The sequence below is a fragment of the Pelophylax lessonae genome (assembly GCF_965119305.1).
Source record: "Pelophylax lessonae genome assembly, chromosome: 6".
Lineage (NCBI taxonomy): Eukaryota > Metazoa > Chordata > Amphibia > Anura > Ranidae > Pelophylax > Pelophylax lessonae.
In genome coordinates, this window is record NC_138773.1 from 272,127,480 (window position 1) to 272,142,485 (window position 15,006).

Genomic DNA, 15,006 nt, shown 5'->3' on the forward strand with positions numbered 1-15,006 from the left:
CCTGCTATGTAGGATCGTATGTCTCTGTGATTACTTCACTAGCCACGCCCCCTAAAAGTTAGAATCACACCCCTAGGGACACACTTAATCCCTTGATCACCAATAAAGTTAACCCCTTCCCTGCCAGTGTCATATTTACAGTAACAGTGCATATTTATAGCACTGATTACTGTAGTAATGTCACTGGTACCCCCAAAAGTTTCAAAAATGTCAGTCAGGGGTCCGATCTGTCTGCCACAATGTCGCAGTTCGCAAAAAAAATCGCAGATTGCCGCCATTAGTAGTTAAAAAAAAAACCCAATAAAAATAACATAAATATTTCCCGTAGTTAGTAAACGCAATAACTTTTGCGCAAACCAATCAAAATACGCTTATTGCGATTTTGTTTTTTACCAAAAATATGTAGCAGAAAACAAATTGGCCTAAAATGTTAAAAAAATTAGATTTTTTAATTTTTTTTGAGAATTTCATATAAAAAAATGTGAAAAATATTGTTATTTTTTCAAAATTGTTGCTCTTTTTTTGTTTATAGCGCAAAAAGTAAAAATCGCACAGGTGATCAAATGCCACCAAAACAAAAGCTCTGTTTGTGGGAAAAAAGGACATCAATTTATTTTGGATACAGCATCGCATGACCGCGCAATTGTCCGTTAAAGTCACGCAGTGTCGAATCGCAAAATAGGGCCTGGTCATTGAGCAGCCAAAACCTCAGGGGGGTTAAGTGGTTAAAAATGCCAACAGTGTCTGCAAAGAGGAGCGGAATGTGGTCCGGCTGGTCCACACCCAAAGGGGGGGCTTCCTTAGGAGAGGTAGACTTAGTCCCTGTACTCCCTGCAGGAGGGAGGGGCCAAAAGCACTGAAGAGGGACCTGAGAAGAAGAGGACCTGGGCTGCTCTGTGCAAAACCAACTGCACAGAGGAGGTAAGTATAACATGTTTGTAATTTTTACAAAAAAAAAAAACTTTACAATCACTTTTATTCCAATTTCTGAGAACTATTCAAAGTGATGTACTGCATAGAAGATACACAAGGTGGAATAGCAGGGAAGTGTGTGATTTGAATCTTAATACAGTTCTTGTAAGGAGAACACAGTATCATCTCTTTACTTTTTCCATATTGGACTGAAAAGTAGAAGCTCTGCCAATAGTTGGAGTCGCTTCTTGGCTGCTTAATTGCGTTTGACAGATAAAGGATTGGTGCAAGGTAAAGTGCTAAGCACTGTACTTACCTAGCATAAGGCTGGATTACTGATGACATTCCCAGAGTTGACGGATTAATTACAACAGACTAAACAGAACAGCATCGCTTCACAGTGCCCACACTGGACATAAAAAGCATGGGCTACAGCAAGATTCGGGTAGAGATAATCACAGAAAAGAAAAAACCTGGCCACTCATGTTAAAGCGTATCTATCTTGAAAATGTAAAATCATATTTCTCTTTCGTTCACTGACAGACACAGCTCCTTATCTTCTTGACCATTGAGTTATACAGACGGTCCGTTCCCATCCGATTTCCCCATAGAGAAGAAATGGGGACCTGACAGCTGTGTCCCCGCACACAGCGCAGAGACACAGCTGTTATCCGCCTGCTCACCGGGGGGATCAACGGATCCATCTTCCGCTGAGAAAAACGGAGTCCGTCTGACGGACTCCGTGTGTGAAAGGGGCCTAACTTGCTATAATAGTCCCTGTTCTGTCACATTTTTATGAAAAAAAAAAAAACATTAGTCGGCAAAGTTGGGGCCATGGAAAAAAACACAACAGTTCCCAGCAGACAATAGAATAACTTGTGCAATGTTGGTCTCTTACCAGACCCAGGGTGCGCTCATATGGTTCTCTGGACAGGTGCTCCGATTCAGTAAAAGTTAAGTTCAAGTCAGACAGGGATGGAAGTTGCTGTGATCTCTCCCTTTCAATCCTCCTGAAACAGTTCCAGTTTTCTATTTTCTATTTACAAGCCATAGGGTGCTCTCTAGTCCAGTCAGATTTCACCAGATTTCCACATCACACCTCACACCCTCCCAGGGAGAAAGTTTCCAGTCTCTGAGGTAAGGTCCTGCACAATGAGCAGTCTCTTTGCTTCTCTGAGGTCTCACAGATTATGGTCAGCTATGGAAGGCCAGCAGCCCAGTCTCTTTTTTCACCCCTCTTATCTTAATCACTGTCCCCTCTTTTCCTCTCAGCAGCTGTGCCTGTCTGCAGCAGCGCTGTTCTTTCTACTTCTCTAGGGGCCATTGGCTCCTGCTGCACTCTGTGAAATCCAGTGAGGAATGGGCAGGGCTGAGTTGGGCTGTGTGTCTATGGACACAGGCAGCCTGGCACGGACGGGCATGCACTTGTAGAAGAAGAGGTGTGGACAACGCAGGTGGGGGGACCCCCCAAAAGGAGGTTGATTGCACATCGCACAGAGCAAATAAGTTTAGCATGTTAATTATTTTTATTTTTTCAAAGCAAGCATTTACAACCACTTTAAAGATGGCTGCTGCACTTCTGCATTTATAAATAGTCAGTTTAACCAGTTTAACCCTGTCCACACTGCAGAAGTCTAATACAGCAGCAACAAAGGAAGAAGTTCTGGAGCAGTTATCAGCAACATTCCAGGTTACATTAGCAAATCCTTGTCTGGAAAAATTGGTTAACTATTTACTAACACCCTTTACAAATCATTTAAAGTGGCTGTAAACCTCAGACATGAAATATGATGAAAGCTTGTTGCCCCAGGTCGCCCCAGGTCGCTTGACATGACCAAACCAATGTAAATGAATCAGTGCCGTCTTAATTGCCGCTATTAAGGTCGCTCCGACTTCAGAAAAGGGTCCTGTACTACTTTCAGGCGACCAGTGATCCGACCTGTCCCATATACTTCAATGGGAGTCGCCTCCTTATCTTAATTGAAGCGACCTGTAATCCGACTTGTCATCCGACTTTGCTAAAAAATGGTAGTGAACAAGAAAAGAGCATAATTTTCTTGCAGGCATTAGCGGTCATTTTTTTAGGCAGGCATGTCATTTTTTGGATTTAGTTTCTGGGGGGTCTAAAAAGTGTCCCTGTCAAGTTTCAGCTCTGTAGCATGTCCAGAACCCCTAAAAAAAAAATCATTTTTCTTTTAATTTTTTGTAGTGTCTTTACCAGCTGTCTTTTATTCTTGCTGGCATTCATCAGCGGTCATTTTTTTAGGCAGGCATGTCATTTTTTGGATTTCGTTTCTGGGGGGTCTAAAAAGTGTCCCTGTCAAGTTTCAGCTCTGTAGCATGTCCAGAACCCCTAAAAAAAAATCATTTTTCTTTTAATTTTTTGTAGTGTCTTTACCAGCTGTCTTTTATTCTTGCTGGCATTCATGAGTGGTCATTTTTTTAGGCAGGCATGTCATTTTTTGGATTTCGTTTCTGGGGGGTCTAAAAAGTGTCTCTGTCAAGTTTCAGCTCTGTAGCATGTCCAGAACCCCTAAAAAAAAATAATTTTTCTTTTAATTTTTTGTAGTGTCTTACCAGCTGTCTTTTTTTCTTGCAGGCATTTAGCGGGCATTTTTTTTAGGCAGGCATGTCATTTTTTGGATTTCGTTTCTGGGGGGTCTAAAAAGTGTCCCTGTCAAGTTTCAGCTCTGTAGCATGTCCAGAACCCCTAAAAAAAAACATTTTTCTTTTAATTTTTTGTAGTGTTTTACCAGCTGTCTTTTATTCTTGCAGGCATTTAGCGGGCATTTTTTTAGGCAGGCATGTCATTTTTTTGTATTTGGTGTCTGGGGGGTCTAAAAAGTGTACCTGTCAATTTTCAGCCACTGTAGCATGTCCAGAACCCCTAAAAAACATCATTTTTACTATATTTTCAGGGATACGGCTTCTCTGCGGCTGGCTTTTTTTCTTGCAGGCATTTAGCGGGCATTTTTTTAGGCAGGCATGTCATTTTCTGGATTTAGTGTCTGGGGGGTCAAAAAAGTGTCCCTGTCAAGTTTCAGCTATGTAGCATGTCCAGAACCCCTAAAAAAAATCATTTTTCTTTTAATTTTTTGTAGTGTTTTACCAGCTGTCTTTTATTCTTGCAGGCATTTAGCGGGCATTTTTTTAGGCAGGCATGTCATTTTTTTGTATTTAGTGTCTGGGGGGTCTAAAAAGTGTACCTGTCAATTTTCAGCTCTGTAGCATGTCCAGAACCCCTAAAAAACAGCATTTTTACTATATTTTCAGGGATACGGCTTCTCTGCGGCTGGCTTTTTTTCTTGCAGGCATTTAGCGGGCATTTTTTTAGGCAGGCATGTCATTTTCTGGATTTAGTGTCTGGGGGGTCAAAAAAGTGTCCCTGTCAAGATTCAGCTATGTAGCATGTCCTGAACCCCTAAAAAAAATCATTTTTCTTTTAATTTTTTGTAGTGTTTTACCAGCTGTCTTTTATTCTTGCAGGCATTTAGCGGGCATTTTTTTAGGCAGGCATGTCATTTTTTTGTATTTAGTGTCTGGGGGGTCTAAAAAGTGTACCTGTCAATTTTCAGCTCTGTAGCATGTCCAGAACCCCTAAAAAACATCATTTTTACTATATTTTCAGGGATACGGCTTCTCTGCGGCTGGCTTTTTTTCTTGCAGGCATTTAGCGGGCATTTTTTTAGGCAGGCATGTCATTTTCTGGATTTAGTGTCTGGGGGGTCAAAAAAGTGTCCCTGTCAAGTTTCAGCTATGTAGCATGTCCAGAACCCCTAAAAAAAAATCATTTTTCTTATAATTTTTTGTAGTGTCTTACCAGCTGTCTTTTTTTCTTGCAGGCATTTAGCGGGCATTTTTTTAGGCAGGCATGTCATTTTTTTGTATTTAGTGTCTGGGGGGTCTAAGTGTACCTGTCAATTTTCAGCTCTGTGATTGGCCAAATAAAAAGTTGCCTCGCGATTAGGTCGCGTCAAAGTCGCGCTAAGTCGCGCCAAAGTCGCGTCAAAGTCGCGCCAAAGTCGCGTCAAAATCGCGTCAAAGTCGCGCTGGAAGCGACGCTACTTTAGTGGTAGCGGCAGTGTGAACCAGCACTTATCATGGAAAAAAAACATAAATGACAAGTAAAAATAACAAACATTACAAAATATTAACAACTCAAAATCAGCATTACAGCTTTGACAATTACATTGCTCGACTTACTTTCAGTTTGAAAATAAATGTAATTATTAATAATAAGGCTGACAACAATTGAAACACATCAGCTGCCATGTCTAAGCATTGCCGCTAACCATGGTTGCGGGTGACTTATGAATAAGAGTTTTTGGTCAATTAGACAGAATTTGAATTTTCTTTTCTTTTTTTTTTTTTGTTCTTTACATAGATCAAGAAAACCCAGCATGCATGTAAAGTAACAAAAGACCAAACTCTTATCAAACAGCATTCAGTGGTATGGTGGAAGGAGCACAAGCGACTAAGTGAAAGTCGGTAAGAAAGTGAAAACCTGCAATTAAAATGTGACTGGCCGCTAAACGTGTAATTTGTTCAGTTTCTGCTTTGTTTTTTTTTTTGTCCAGAAATTTGACTTGGTTTAGTAATTTGAGATGTGATTGTTCTCAATGTGAGCGGATTTTATTCTAACCCCATGCTTTTTAAAGGATCCTTTATTATTACAGTGATTATAATGTAGATTTAAAATCAATCACTAAAATTTCATGCAAGTTTTAACCCGTTAGGCCCTGTTCACATATAATGTGGTGACCTGCGTTTTACCACACTGGAAGAACGCAGGTCACCGCTAGGACACGCAGAAGACAATTGTTTTCTATGTGTGCTATTCACACTGCAACACAGTCTGCATGTGCGGTGCAGGGAGCTGCAATAAAATGCAAGCATGCTGCATTTTATCACAGGATCGTACAGTGACATGAATTAAGTATCACTTTTGTACATTTTAAATAAAGTTTCTACAAAAAAAAAAGAAGGGAAAAACGCATCACACCGCCCCCTGCTGCCAGCTCACTGCAACCAGGATGGACAACTGCCGCACACTAAACCGCTGCAGTTTAGTATGCGGCAGCTGTTTGGGGCAGTGTGAACTGGCTCTTAAATCAGAATGCCAGACAAAAATAATGAGGATCTTCATCCTGGGAACAAAAAATTCAAAGTTAAATACTGTAGCTGGTGCTTTAACTGCTTTAAAAAATACTGTAGCTGCTTTAAAAAATACTGTAGCTGCTTTAAAAAAAAGGACACTTACCTGTCCAAAGATCCAGTGCCTCATCCGTGTTTATTGTGGGAAGCCGTCTGTGACTTCTTGTCGGGGGGGGGGGGAAGCGAACTTCCATGGAAGTGGGAGTGAGTACCTTTCAAAACCAGGTACACGGTCCCCCCCCCCCCCCAAAACAAAATTTGAGTCTAAAGGAGATAGAGGAGGGGAGGAGGAGGCATTGAAGTTCCCCTTAACACAGTTAACATGATTAATCTATTTAAAGATAAAATAACAAAAAATAGCTTTTGCTTTAGCCCCCGTTCACACTAAGGCGACCTGTGAGGCGACCTGGTCGCCTCACAGGTCGCCTTCCATAGGGAAGCTGCGGACCCGTTCTAATAGGAGCGACACAAGTCGCTCCGACTTAGAAAAAGGGTCTGGAGCTTCTTTGGGGCGACCAGGAGGCGACCGCCATAGACTTTAATGTTATGAAGTCCGTGGCGGCCGCTCCGAGGTCGCGGCGCGCTGCTCGCACCGCGACCTCGGAGGTCGAAGCTCGAAGTAGCGTCGCGTGTATGTGAACGGGGCTTAATATTCCCCAATCCAGACATTTTCCCTACAATATTCTTTTGTCCCCTTAGATGCCCTTAGTCTAATAGCCAGCATCAGTCGACCCAGTTCCTCTGAGCCCAGGTCATACTGGATGAGCCCCTAGTCTTTAACTGGACAGTGAAAGAAGAAGCAGCACAATGTCACTCCGCCCTGCCCATCTATCACCCTGCTTCTTGACATCTCATAAACTGATTGGCTCTGTGTGCTGCTTCTACCTCTAACAGTACAACTCTGATGTACAGGACCTGCAAGAGACAGATACCAGGCCAGATTAAGGTATTACATTGCCTACATTTAAAAAAATAAATTTAATGATATATTAACGATTGCAGAGCTGCATTTACTTTTATGTAAGGCATTTTGTGATTTGAGGAGGATCATTCACACTTCCTCCAATCACAGAATTCCTTTTATTCTTTGAAAAGTGTACCGGACATTTTCGGAATTGACATGATGCAGAGCAAGTGACCCCTGTGATCTGTGTACTGCAGACAGAAATGTAAATTTCAATGCTGCATCCTCAGTGCTGACAGTGCTGTATGGGGGGAATGAAAGTAAAAATATTACATAATGCAGCAGCAGCTTTGCATTGCACTCACTTTATTTGTTTTTACAGTGCAAATGGCCATATATTTTTGGCTGGAGGTCAGCTTTAGAGAAAACCTTTACTGCAGAGGAATAAAGGGTTTACTGCTTGACGTTCCTTCTGCAAAGGCTAGTTGCCTGGCCTTAAAGCAATTGTAAAGTCTCATTTTTCCCCATAAAAATAACAAACATGTTATGCTTACCTGCTCTGTGCAGTTGGTTTTGCACAGAGCAGCCCGGATCCTCCTCTTCTGGGGTCCCTCTTCTGTGATCCTGGCCCCTCCTTCCTGTTCAGTGCCCCCACAGCAAGCAGCTTGCTATGGGGGGCATCCGAACTGATTCACAGCTCCCTGTGTCCATTCAGACACTGAGCCCCGCCCCAACCCTGCCCCTCTTTCCTGTTTGGCTAGCTGACTTTAAAAGACGGCAGCGACAGCCAATGGCGCTGCTGCTATGTGTCAGCCAATCAAGAGGGAGAATCTCAGGCGGCTGAGACACTCATGGCATTGCTGGACAGGGAGGGACCTCAGGTAAGTATTAGGGGGACTGAGGGGAGCTTCTGCACACAGAAGGTTTTTTATCCTTATCCATAGAATGCATTAAGATAAAAAAAACTTTACAACTGCTTTAAAGGGATTGTAAAGGCAGAAGGTTTTTTGTATCTTAATGAGTTCTATGCATTAGGATAAAAATAAACTTCTGTGTGCGGCATCCCCCTTCAGCCCCCCTAATACTTACCTAAGCCCGTCTTTATCCAACGATGCTACAGGAATCTATGGCCTCTTTCACACGGAGCGGACCGTATTGCGATCCGCTCCGGCACTTTTTTTTTTTTTACGGACACGGATGACACTTGTGTCATCTGGTCCGTATGTCCGCATATCATCCCATCCGTTTGCGGATGATATACGGACATAATATATGTCTATGGGTTTGCGGATGTCAGCGGATGACACCGCTGACATCCGATTTTGCGTCCTTTCCGTTTTTTAAACGGAAGAAAAATAGGGTTCTGTTCCATTCCAAAAAACGGAACAGAACTGAAAGGACGCAAATCGGATGTCAGCGGATGGTCATCCACTGACATCCGCAATGCCATTGATATGCATTATGTCCGTATATCACCCGCAAACGGATGGGGTGATATACGGACATACGGAACGCCCGTGTGAAAGAGCCCTAAGTCTGAATGGACACAGGTGCAAATCAGCAGTTGTGACTTCCTTCTGACTTTCTAATCTGCATACTTGTTCCAGCTCAATCACTCAAATGCCCTGTACACACTATCAGATTATCTAAAGACTTTTGTCTTCAGATTTACCTTTTCTATGTAGTGCAAGGGCCTGCCGGATTGCATACAAATTGAAAGTGTTTAGGTTTGACCTCATATTATATGGTTTTGGTAAGTCTGCAGACAAAAGTCTTCAGATAATCTGATAGTGTGTACAGGGCATAAGTCTTGAAGGCAGAGATAGTCGGCAATCTAGCATTTCCAGAAGGAACTCATCAATGACAGCTGTGTGCTTTTTTCTTGATAAGTTTACTTTAAACGAAAGCCCCGTACACACGTAGCGATTGTCGGCCGACCGATCGGCCGATTGTAGGCTTGCTAGTATGATGCTTCCGACAGCGCATTTTCGGCCGAACAGAATCTGTCGTGCAGGCATTAAAATTTTTGTAGGCCAACACCAGAACGGCCGATTGTTCGCCAGTCAGTACAGATTTCAGCCGACAGACAGCAGATTTGCAAGACTGGGCATGCTCAGAGAAGAAAAAAGACAAGGAAAGTTAACCATCACATGACATCACTTCTGCAGTCGGCTGTTGTTGGCCGACAAAATTCGTGTGCAGTCTTTTGCAGTTTTTAACAGACACGACAGCCCTGGACAAAAGACGGCCGATCGTTCGGCCGAGGATCGGTACGTGTGTACGGAGCTTTAGATATATGTCCATATAAATAAAGGGTTAAATAGCACAAATGGATTTGTAACTACAAATGAAATGCATTTTTGGCCAAGATATACAAGAGGGTTTTTTTTATCATCTTTTTTTCTTCCAATTTCCACTTATCTGTCGTCTGACTGATCGTTGCAGAGAAAAAGTGGAATCTCAGTTACAGACCTTCTTGGAAGAGAAAAGTACATTATGTCCTTTTTTTGCAGATATGGTCAACCTTGGTGAGTAATTCATGAACTGCTTTATTCTCTGTACATGCCTTGCATGGCTTGTTGTGTGGTTTCCATGTACGGTAGGCTGTTACATTGGGATGATCAGAAAATGACAAGGCTGTGCTACATGGCCAATCATAGAGGTCACCCAAGGGCAGACGCCTGTGTAAATGCTGCAGGACATTTCATTTAACAGTCCATAGGCTCAGGAATCTGCTAGGAACAAAGTGCTGAGATGAAAAGGATGGAGCAGAAAAAGCTACTTGTCAGTCAGGGCTGAAATGAACTGAAAGCAGGATTTATTTATTTATTTATTACAGTATTTTATCAGACATTACCATCCAGCGTTTCCCCCGCTCTGGTGAACACCGCTGTGCCTTTTTAAGAGCATTTTTACTATGGGAAATATGTAGGCAACCTTCACTAACCTTCAGAAAATTCTGTTTGCCTGGCTGTCATAATGTGATATCAACATGAATTAAAGCAAATGTAAAACTGTGAAAGATTTAAAAAGAAATTACAAAATGGAAAAAAAAAAAATTACACCACCTTTTATGGAGGCGCCTTTCTTTCTAGAGCCTTTCTCCATTGAAGTTAATAGATTTTTGCTAATATCCTGGAGCTGGGCTTTAATCCTTTTATATTTTGCCTTCCCTGGTTCCTCCTCTCCCCTCTTATCATCATACAAATGAAAATTGAAAGTGGAACTTCAATCTCTCAATCAACACTGACTGTTTTTATTCCTTAACCTCGATTCACGCTTGTGCGACTTGTCATGCAGCTTTGAACATCAAAGTCACATGACAAGTTGCAACCCATTCTTTTCAATGGCAACCGTTGCCATTTGCCTTTGAAAAAGTGGCGCAACTTTTGTCCGGAGAATGTAAAGTCAGATAAAGTCATGCTCCAAAGACGCACTGGAAATTGTGCGACTTTGTAGACGCATGATTGTGAAGGGAGCTTTATGCTGCTAGCATTAGTAAATAGATAGTAACATATTGCATGTTCTTTTTACATGAAGCATGTGCCCATACTCAAGATAGCCACAGCTAGAAATGCTAGGGGGTGTTTTTCAAAGTGATTGCTCAGCAAAATAAAGCTTGGAGACATGGGTGGATTTGGGGGGGTGGGGGTTGTTTTAAATATTAAAAATGAATTGGATAGCATTTTAGCTTTTAGCTTTGTGGTGCATAGTTGCAGTGTAGTTCCCCTTTAAAACAAAATCTTTACGTTTTATGGCAGATCATGGCTGGTGGAAGGGGAGGGAACAAAACGGGTTGAAAACCTACGGTATGGTCAGTGAGAGTAGAAAATCCCCTAGCATCAGTGGGAGTAGACAATGTCTCAGACTTGGTGGTCAGTGGGAATAAATAAAATTGCATAGTGCCTGTGGTCAGTAAGAAGAGGAACAATGCCCCATGATTGGTATCAGTAGGAGGACTAGTGCCTCATGATTGGTATTAGTTGGAGGAACAGTGCCCCATCATTGGTATTAGTTGGAGGAACAGTGCCTCATCATTGGTATTAGTTGGAGGAACAGTGCCCCATCATTGGTATTAGTTGGAGGAACAGTGCCCCATCATTGGTATTAGTTGAAGGAACAGTGCCTCATCATTGGTATTACTTGGAGGAACAGTGCCCCATCATTGGTATTAGTTGGAGGAACAGTGCCCCATCATTGGTATTAGTTGGAGGAACAGTGCCCCATCACTGGTATTAGTTGGAGGAACAGTGCCCCATCATTGGTATTAGTTGGAGGAACAGTGCCCCATCATTGGTATTAGTTGGAGGAACAGTGCCCCATCATTGGTATTAGTTGGAGGAACAGTGCCCCATCATTGGTATTAGTTGGAGGAACAGTGCCCCATCATTGGTATTAGTTGGAGGAACAGTGCCCCATCACTGATATTAGTTGGAGGAACAGTGCCCCATCATTGGTATTAGTTGGAGGAACAGTGCCCCATCACTGGTATTAGTTGGAGGAATAGTGCCTCATCATTGGTGTCAGTGGAATAGTGCCCAATCGTTTATATCAGTTGGAGGAATTTTGCACCATTGTTGGTGTCAGTGGAAGGAAAAGTGCCTTGTATCAATGGGAATATTAGAGCCACATATCAGTGGTAGGAACAATGCCCCAAAGGCCAGATAAAGGCAAGCAAAAGGCTGCAGTTTGGAGACCACTGCTATAGAGGATTGGGGTTGGTTTTTGATTTGTAGACTTCCCATGCCAACATACACTATATTACCAAAAGTATTGGGACACCTGCCTTTCCACACACATGAACTTTAATGGCATCCCAGTCTTAGTCCGTAGGGTTCAATATTGAGTTGGCCCACCTTTTTCAGCTATACCAGCTTCAACTCTTCTGGTAAGGCTGTCCACAAGGTTTAGGAGTGTGTCTATGGGAATGTTTGCTCATTCTTCCAGAAACACATTTGTGAGGTCAGGCACTGATGCTGGATAAGAAGGCCTGGCTTGCAGTCTGCGCTCAAATTCATCCCAAAGGTGTTCCATCGGGTTGAGGTCAGGACTCTGTGCAGGCCAGTCAAGTTCCTCCACCCCAAACTCGCTCATCCATGTCTACATGGACATTCCCATGGATACACTCCTAAACCTTGTGGACAGCCTTCCCAGAAAAAATTAAAGCTGTTATAGGGTGGGCCAACTCAATATTGAACCCTATCAACTAAGACTGGGATGCCATTAAAGTTCATGTGCGTGTAAAGGCAGGCGTACCAATACTTTTGGAAATATAGTGTATTATAATCTATTAATTTTAGAAAGCTTGCAGAAGAAACTTGGACTCCCAAAGCTGAGTGAGTGATCTTTAAGCTTAAAATTACTATAAAATGTCTTAGTTTTGATGGCCTGAATCTGGTCACTGTGGGTAACACTACCTAATTTTTTGTTTCTAGTTTCATAAAGCTGAGTGAAAGGTTTTAACCTATGACAGCCAGTGATCTCTCACATCCTTTCTGTCCAGTTCCATTTAATTACAGAAATAAAAGAAAGAGCACTACCTGCCTGGAGCTTGCATGTTCTCCCTGTGCCTGCGTGGGTTTCCTTCGGGTACTCTGGTTTACTTCCACTCTCCAAAGACATGCTGATAGGCTAATTGGCTCCTGTCTAAATTGACCCCATACAGTGCATCCGGAAAGTATTCACAGCGCTTCACTTTTTCTACATTTTGTTATGTTACATCCTTTTTCCAAAATGGTTTAAATGTATTATTTTCCTCAAAATTCTACAACAATAACCCATAATGACAACGTGAGAGAAGTTTGTTTAAAATCTTTGCAAATAAAAAAAATAAAAAAATCACATGTACACAATGTACATAAGTATTCACAGCCTTTGCCATGACACTCAAAATTGAGCTCAGGTGCATCCTTGAGATGTTTCTACAACTTGATTGGAGTACACTTGTGGTAAATTCGGTTGATTAGACGTGATTTGGAAAGGCACACACCTGTCTAAATAAGGTCCCACAATTAACAGTGCATGTCAGAGCACAAACCAAGCTATGAAGTCCAAGGAATTGTCTGTGGACCTCCGAGACACGAATGTATGAATGCACAGATCTGGGGAAGGGTACAGAAAAAGTTCTGCAGCATTGAAGGTCCCAGTGAGCACAGTGGACTCCATCATCCATAAATGGAATAAATTAGAACCACCAGGACTCTTCCTAGAGTGGGCTGCCCAGCCAAACTGAGCTTTGGGGAGAAGGGCCTTGGTCAGGAAGGTGACCGAGAACCTGATTTGTCACTCTGACAGAGCTCCAGCGTTTCTCTGTGGAGAAAGGAGAGCCTTCCAGAAGAACAACCATCTCTGCAGCACTCCACCAATCGTTCCTGTATGATAGTGTAGCCAGATGGAAGCCACTCCTCAGTAAAAGACACCTGAAGGACTCTCAGACCATGAGAAACAAAATTCTCTGGTCTGATGAAACAAAGATCGAACTTTTTTGGCCTGAATGGCAAGTGTCATGTCTAAAGGAAACCAGGCACCGCTCATTACTTGGCCAATACCATCCCTACAGTGAAGCATGGTGGTGGCAGCATCATGCTGTGGGGATGTTTTTCAGTGGGAGGAACTGGGAGAATAGTCGGGATTGAGAGAAAGATGAATGCAGCAATGTACAGAGACATCCTTGATGAAAACCTACACCAGAGCGCTCTGGACCCCAGACTGGGGCGAAGGTTCATCTTCCAACAGGTAAACAACTCTAACCACACAGCCAAGATAAAGGGGTGGCTACAGGACAACTCTGTAAATGTCATTGAGGGGCCCAGACTTGAACATGATTGAACGTCCCTGGAGTGATCTGAAAATGGCTGTGCACTGATGCTCCCCATTCAACCTGGTGGAGATTGAGAGTGTGACGAACGCCCATTTGCTGGGACGTTCGTCACGGGTTACTGGAGGAGTGTGGAGGCCAGCCTCCTGCCCACGGACTACGGCCCTGGCTTGTAGGGGAGCGCAGCTCTGGTTGGGGGTATATGCTGGGGGACCCTTGTAGTACTGTTACTTTGAATTCAAGTCCCTGTCACCCCAAGCGACACAGACTTTGGGCCTAAGCTGCATAGGACTTCACACCATGAGAGACTAAACAGATGCTAATGACATAAGACTCAGCTGTCTTTTGTTTTTCCCTTCATCGAGCTTAGGCTGATGTTTCGGGGGGAATTGAGGAGCCAGGTCACTGCATCACTTGAGATTCTGGAGACCTAAGACAGAAATACTTGGTCCAAGTATTGGGGATCTGTTACAGAGAGGTCCTGCAAAGAAAAATGGGAGAAGATACCCAGAAATATGTGTGCCAAGCTTGTAGCCAGTGGCGGTTCTACATTAAATTGCTCCCCGGGCGAGACTCCCTCCCGGCGCCCCCCCCCCCCCCCAAAAAATAACATAACAAAACTTCACATCTTGTACAAACCACACATTTGTCCGTTAAAGTCACGCAGTGCCAAATTGCAAAATACCCCCTGGTCTTTCAGCAGCCAAATCCTCCGGGGCTTAAGTGGTTAATCTTGAGTTCAGCAGCAGTTAAGGCTCTGTGTATAATCCCTGTCTGGAATCTAAGGCAGGTAGTTTCAGCCCTTTTGTTACCTTAGAAATTTTTTAGCTGGGTTAGGTGCCCTTTACTTTAACGGTTACACTTACAGTAAAGCCTCACTTACAAAAACATAAATAAGGATATAAAGCAATTTGCTTTAATATTTTATGGTAACAAGAAGAATATATACTTTTCATGATAGATAAAGACTTCTGAAAGGGGTTCTCAGTCAGTTTCTAGCAGCATGACAAATGATTCTGAGTCCGACCTACCCTGCTGCTGTGCTGTGCAGCCTGCACAGTGCAGGTGCGAACATAGAGGAGAGAGCGAGACACGAGAGCAACTTACCTGCAAGTATGTAGTGACTACAGACAGTACAGTGTACACAGTGTACAGTACACTACCCTCCTCGGCTCCTCCTCCTCGCCTTCCACGCCGCCGCCGCTGCTGTGTGTGTAGT

The 15,006-nt window shown here is 43.0% G+C and overlaps 1 protein-coding gene across 1 annotated transcript in view; it reads left to right on the plus strand.

Moving 5' to 3' along the window:
* The window catches only part of CCDC148 (coiled-coil domain containing 148), a 396,666-nt gene that overhangs the window by 198,773 nt on the left and 182,887 nt on the right, over positions 1-15,006 (plus strand). The window contains 2 exon segments of the mRNA XM_082260329.1: positions 5,297-5,400; positions 9,416-9,498. Of these exon segments, the coding sequence (XP_082116455.1) occupies positions 5,297-5,400; positions 9,416-9,498 (187 nt within the window).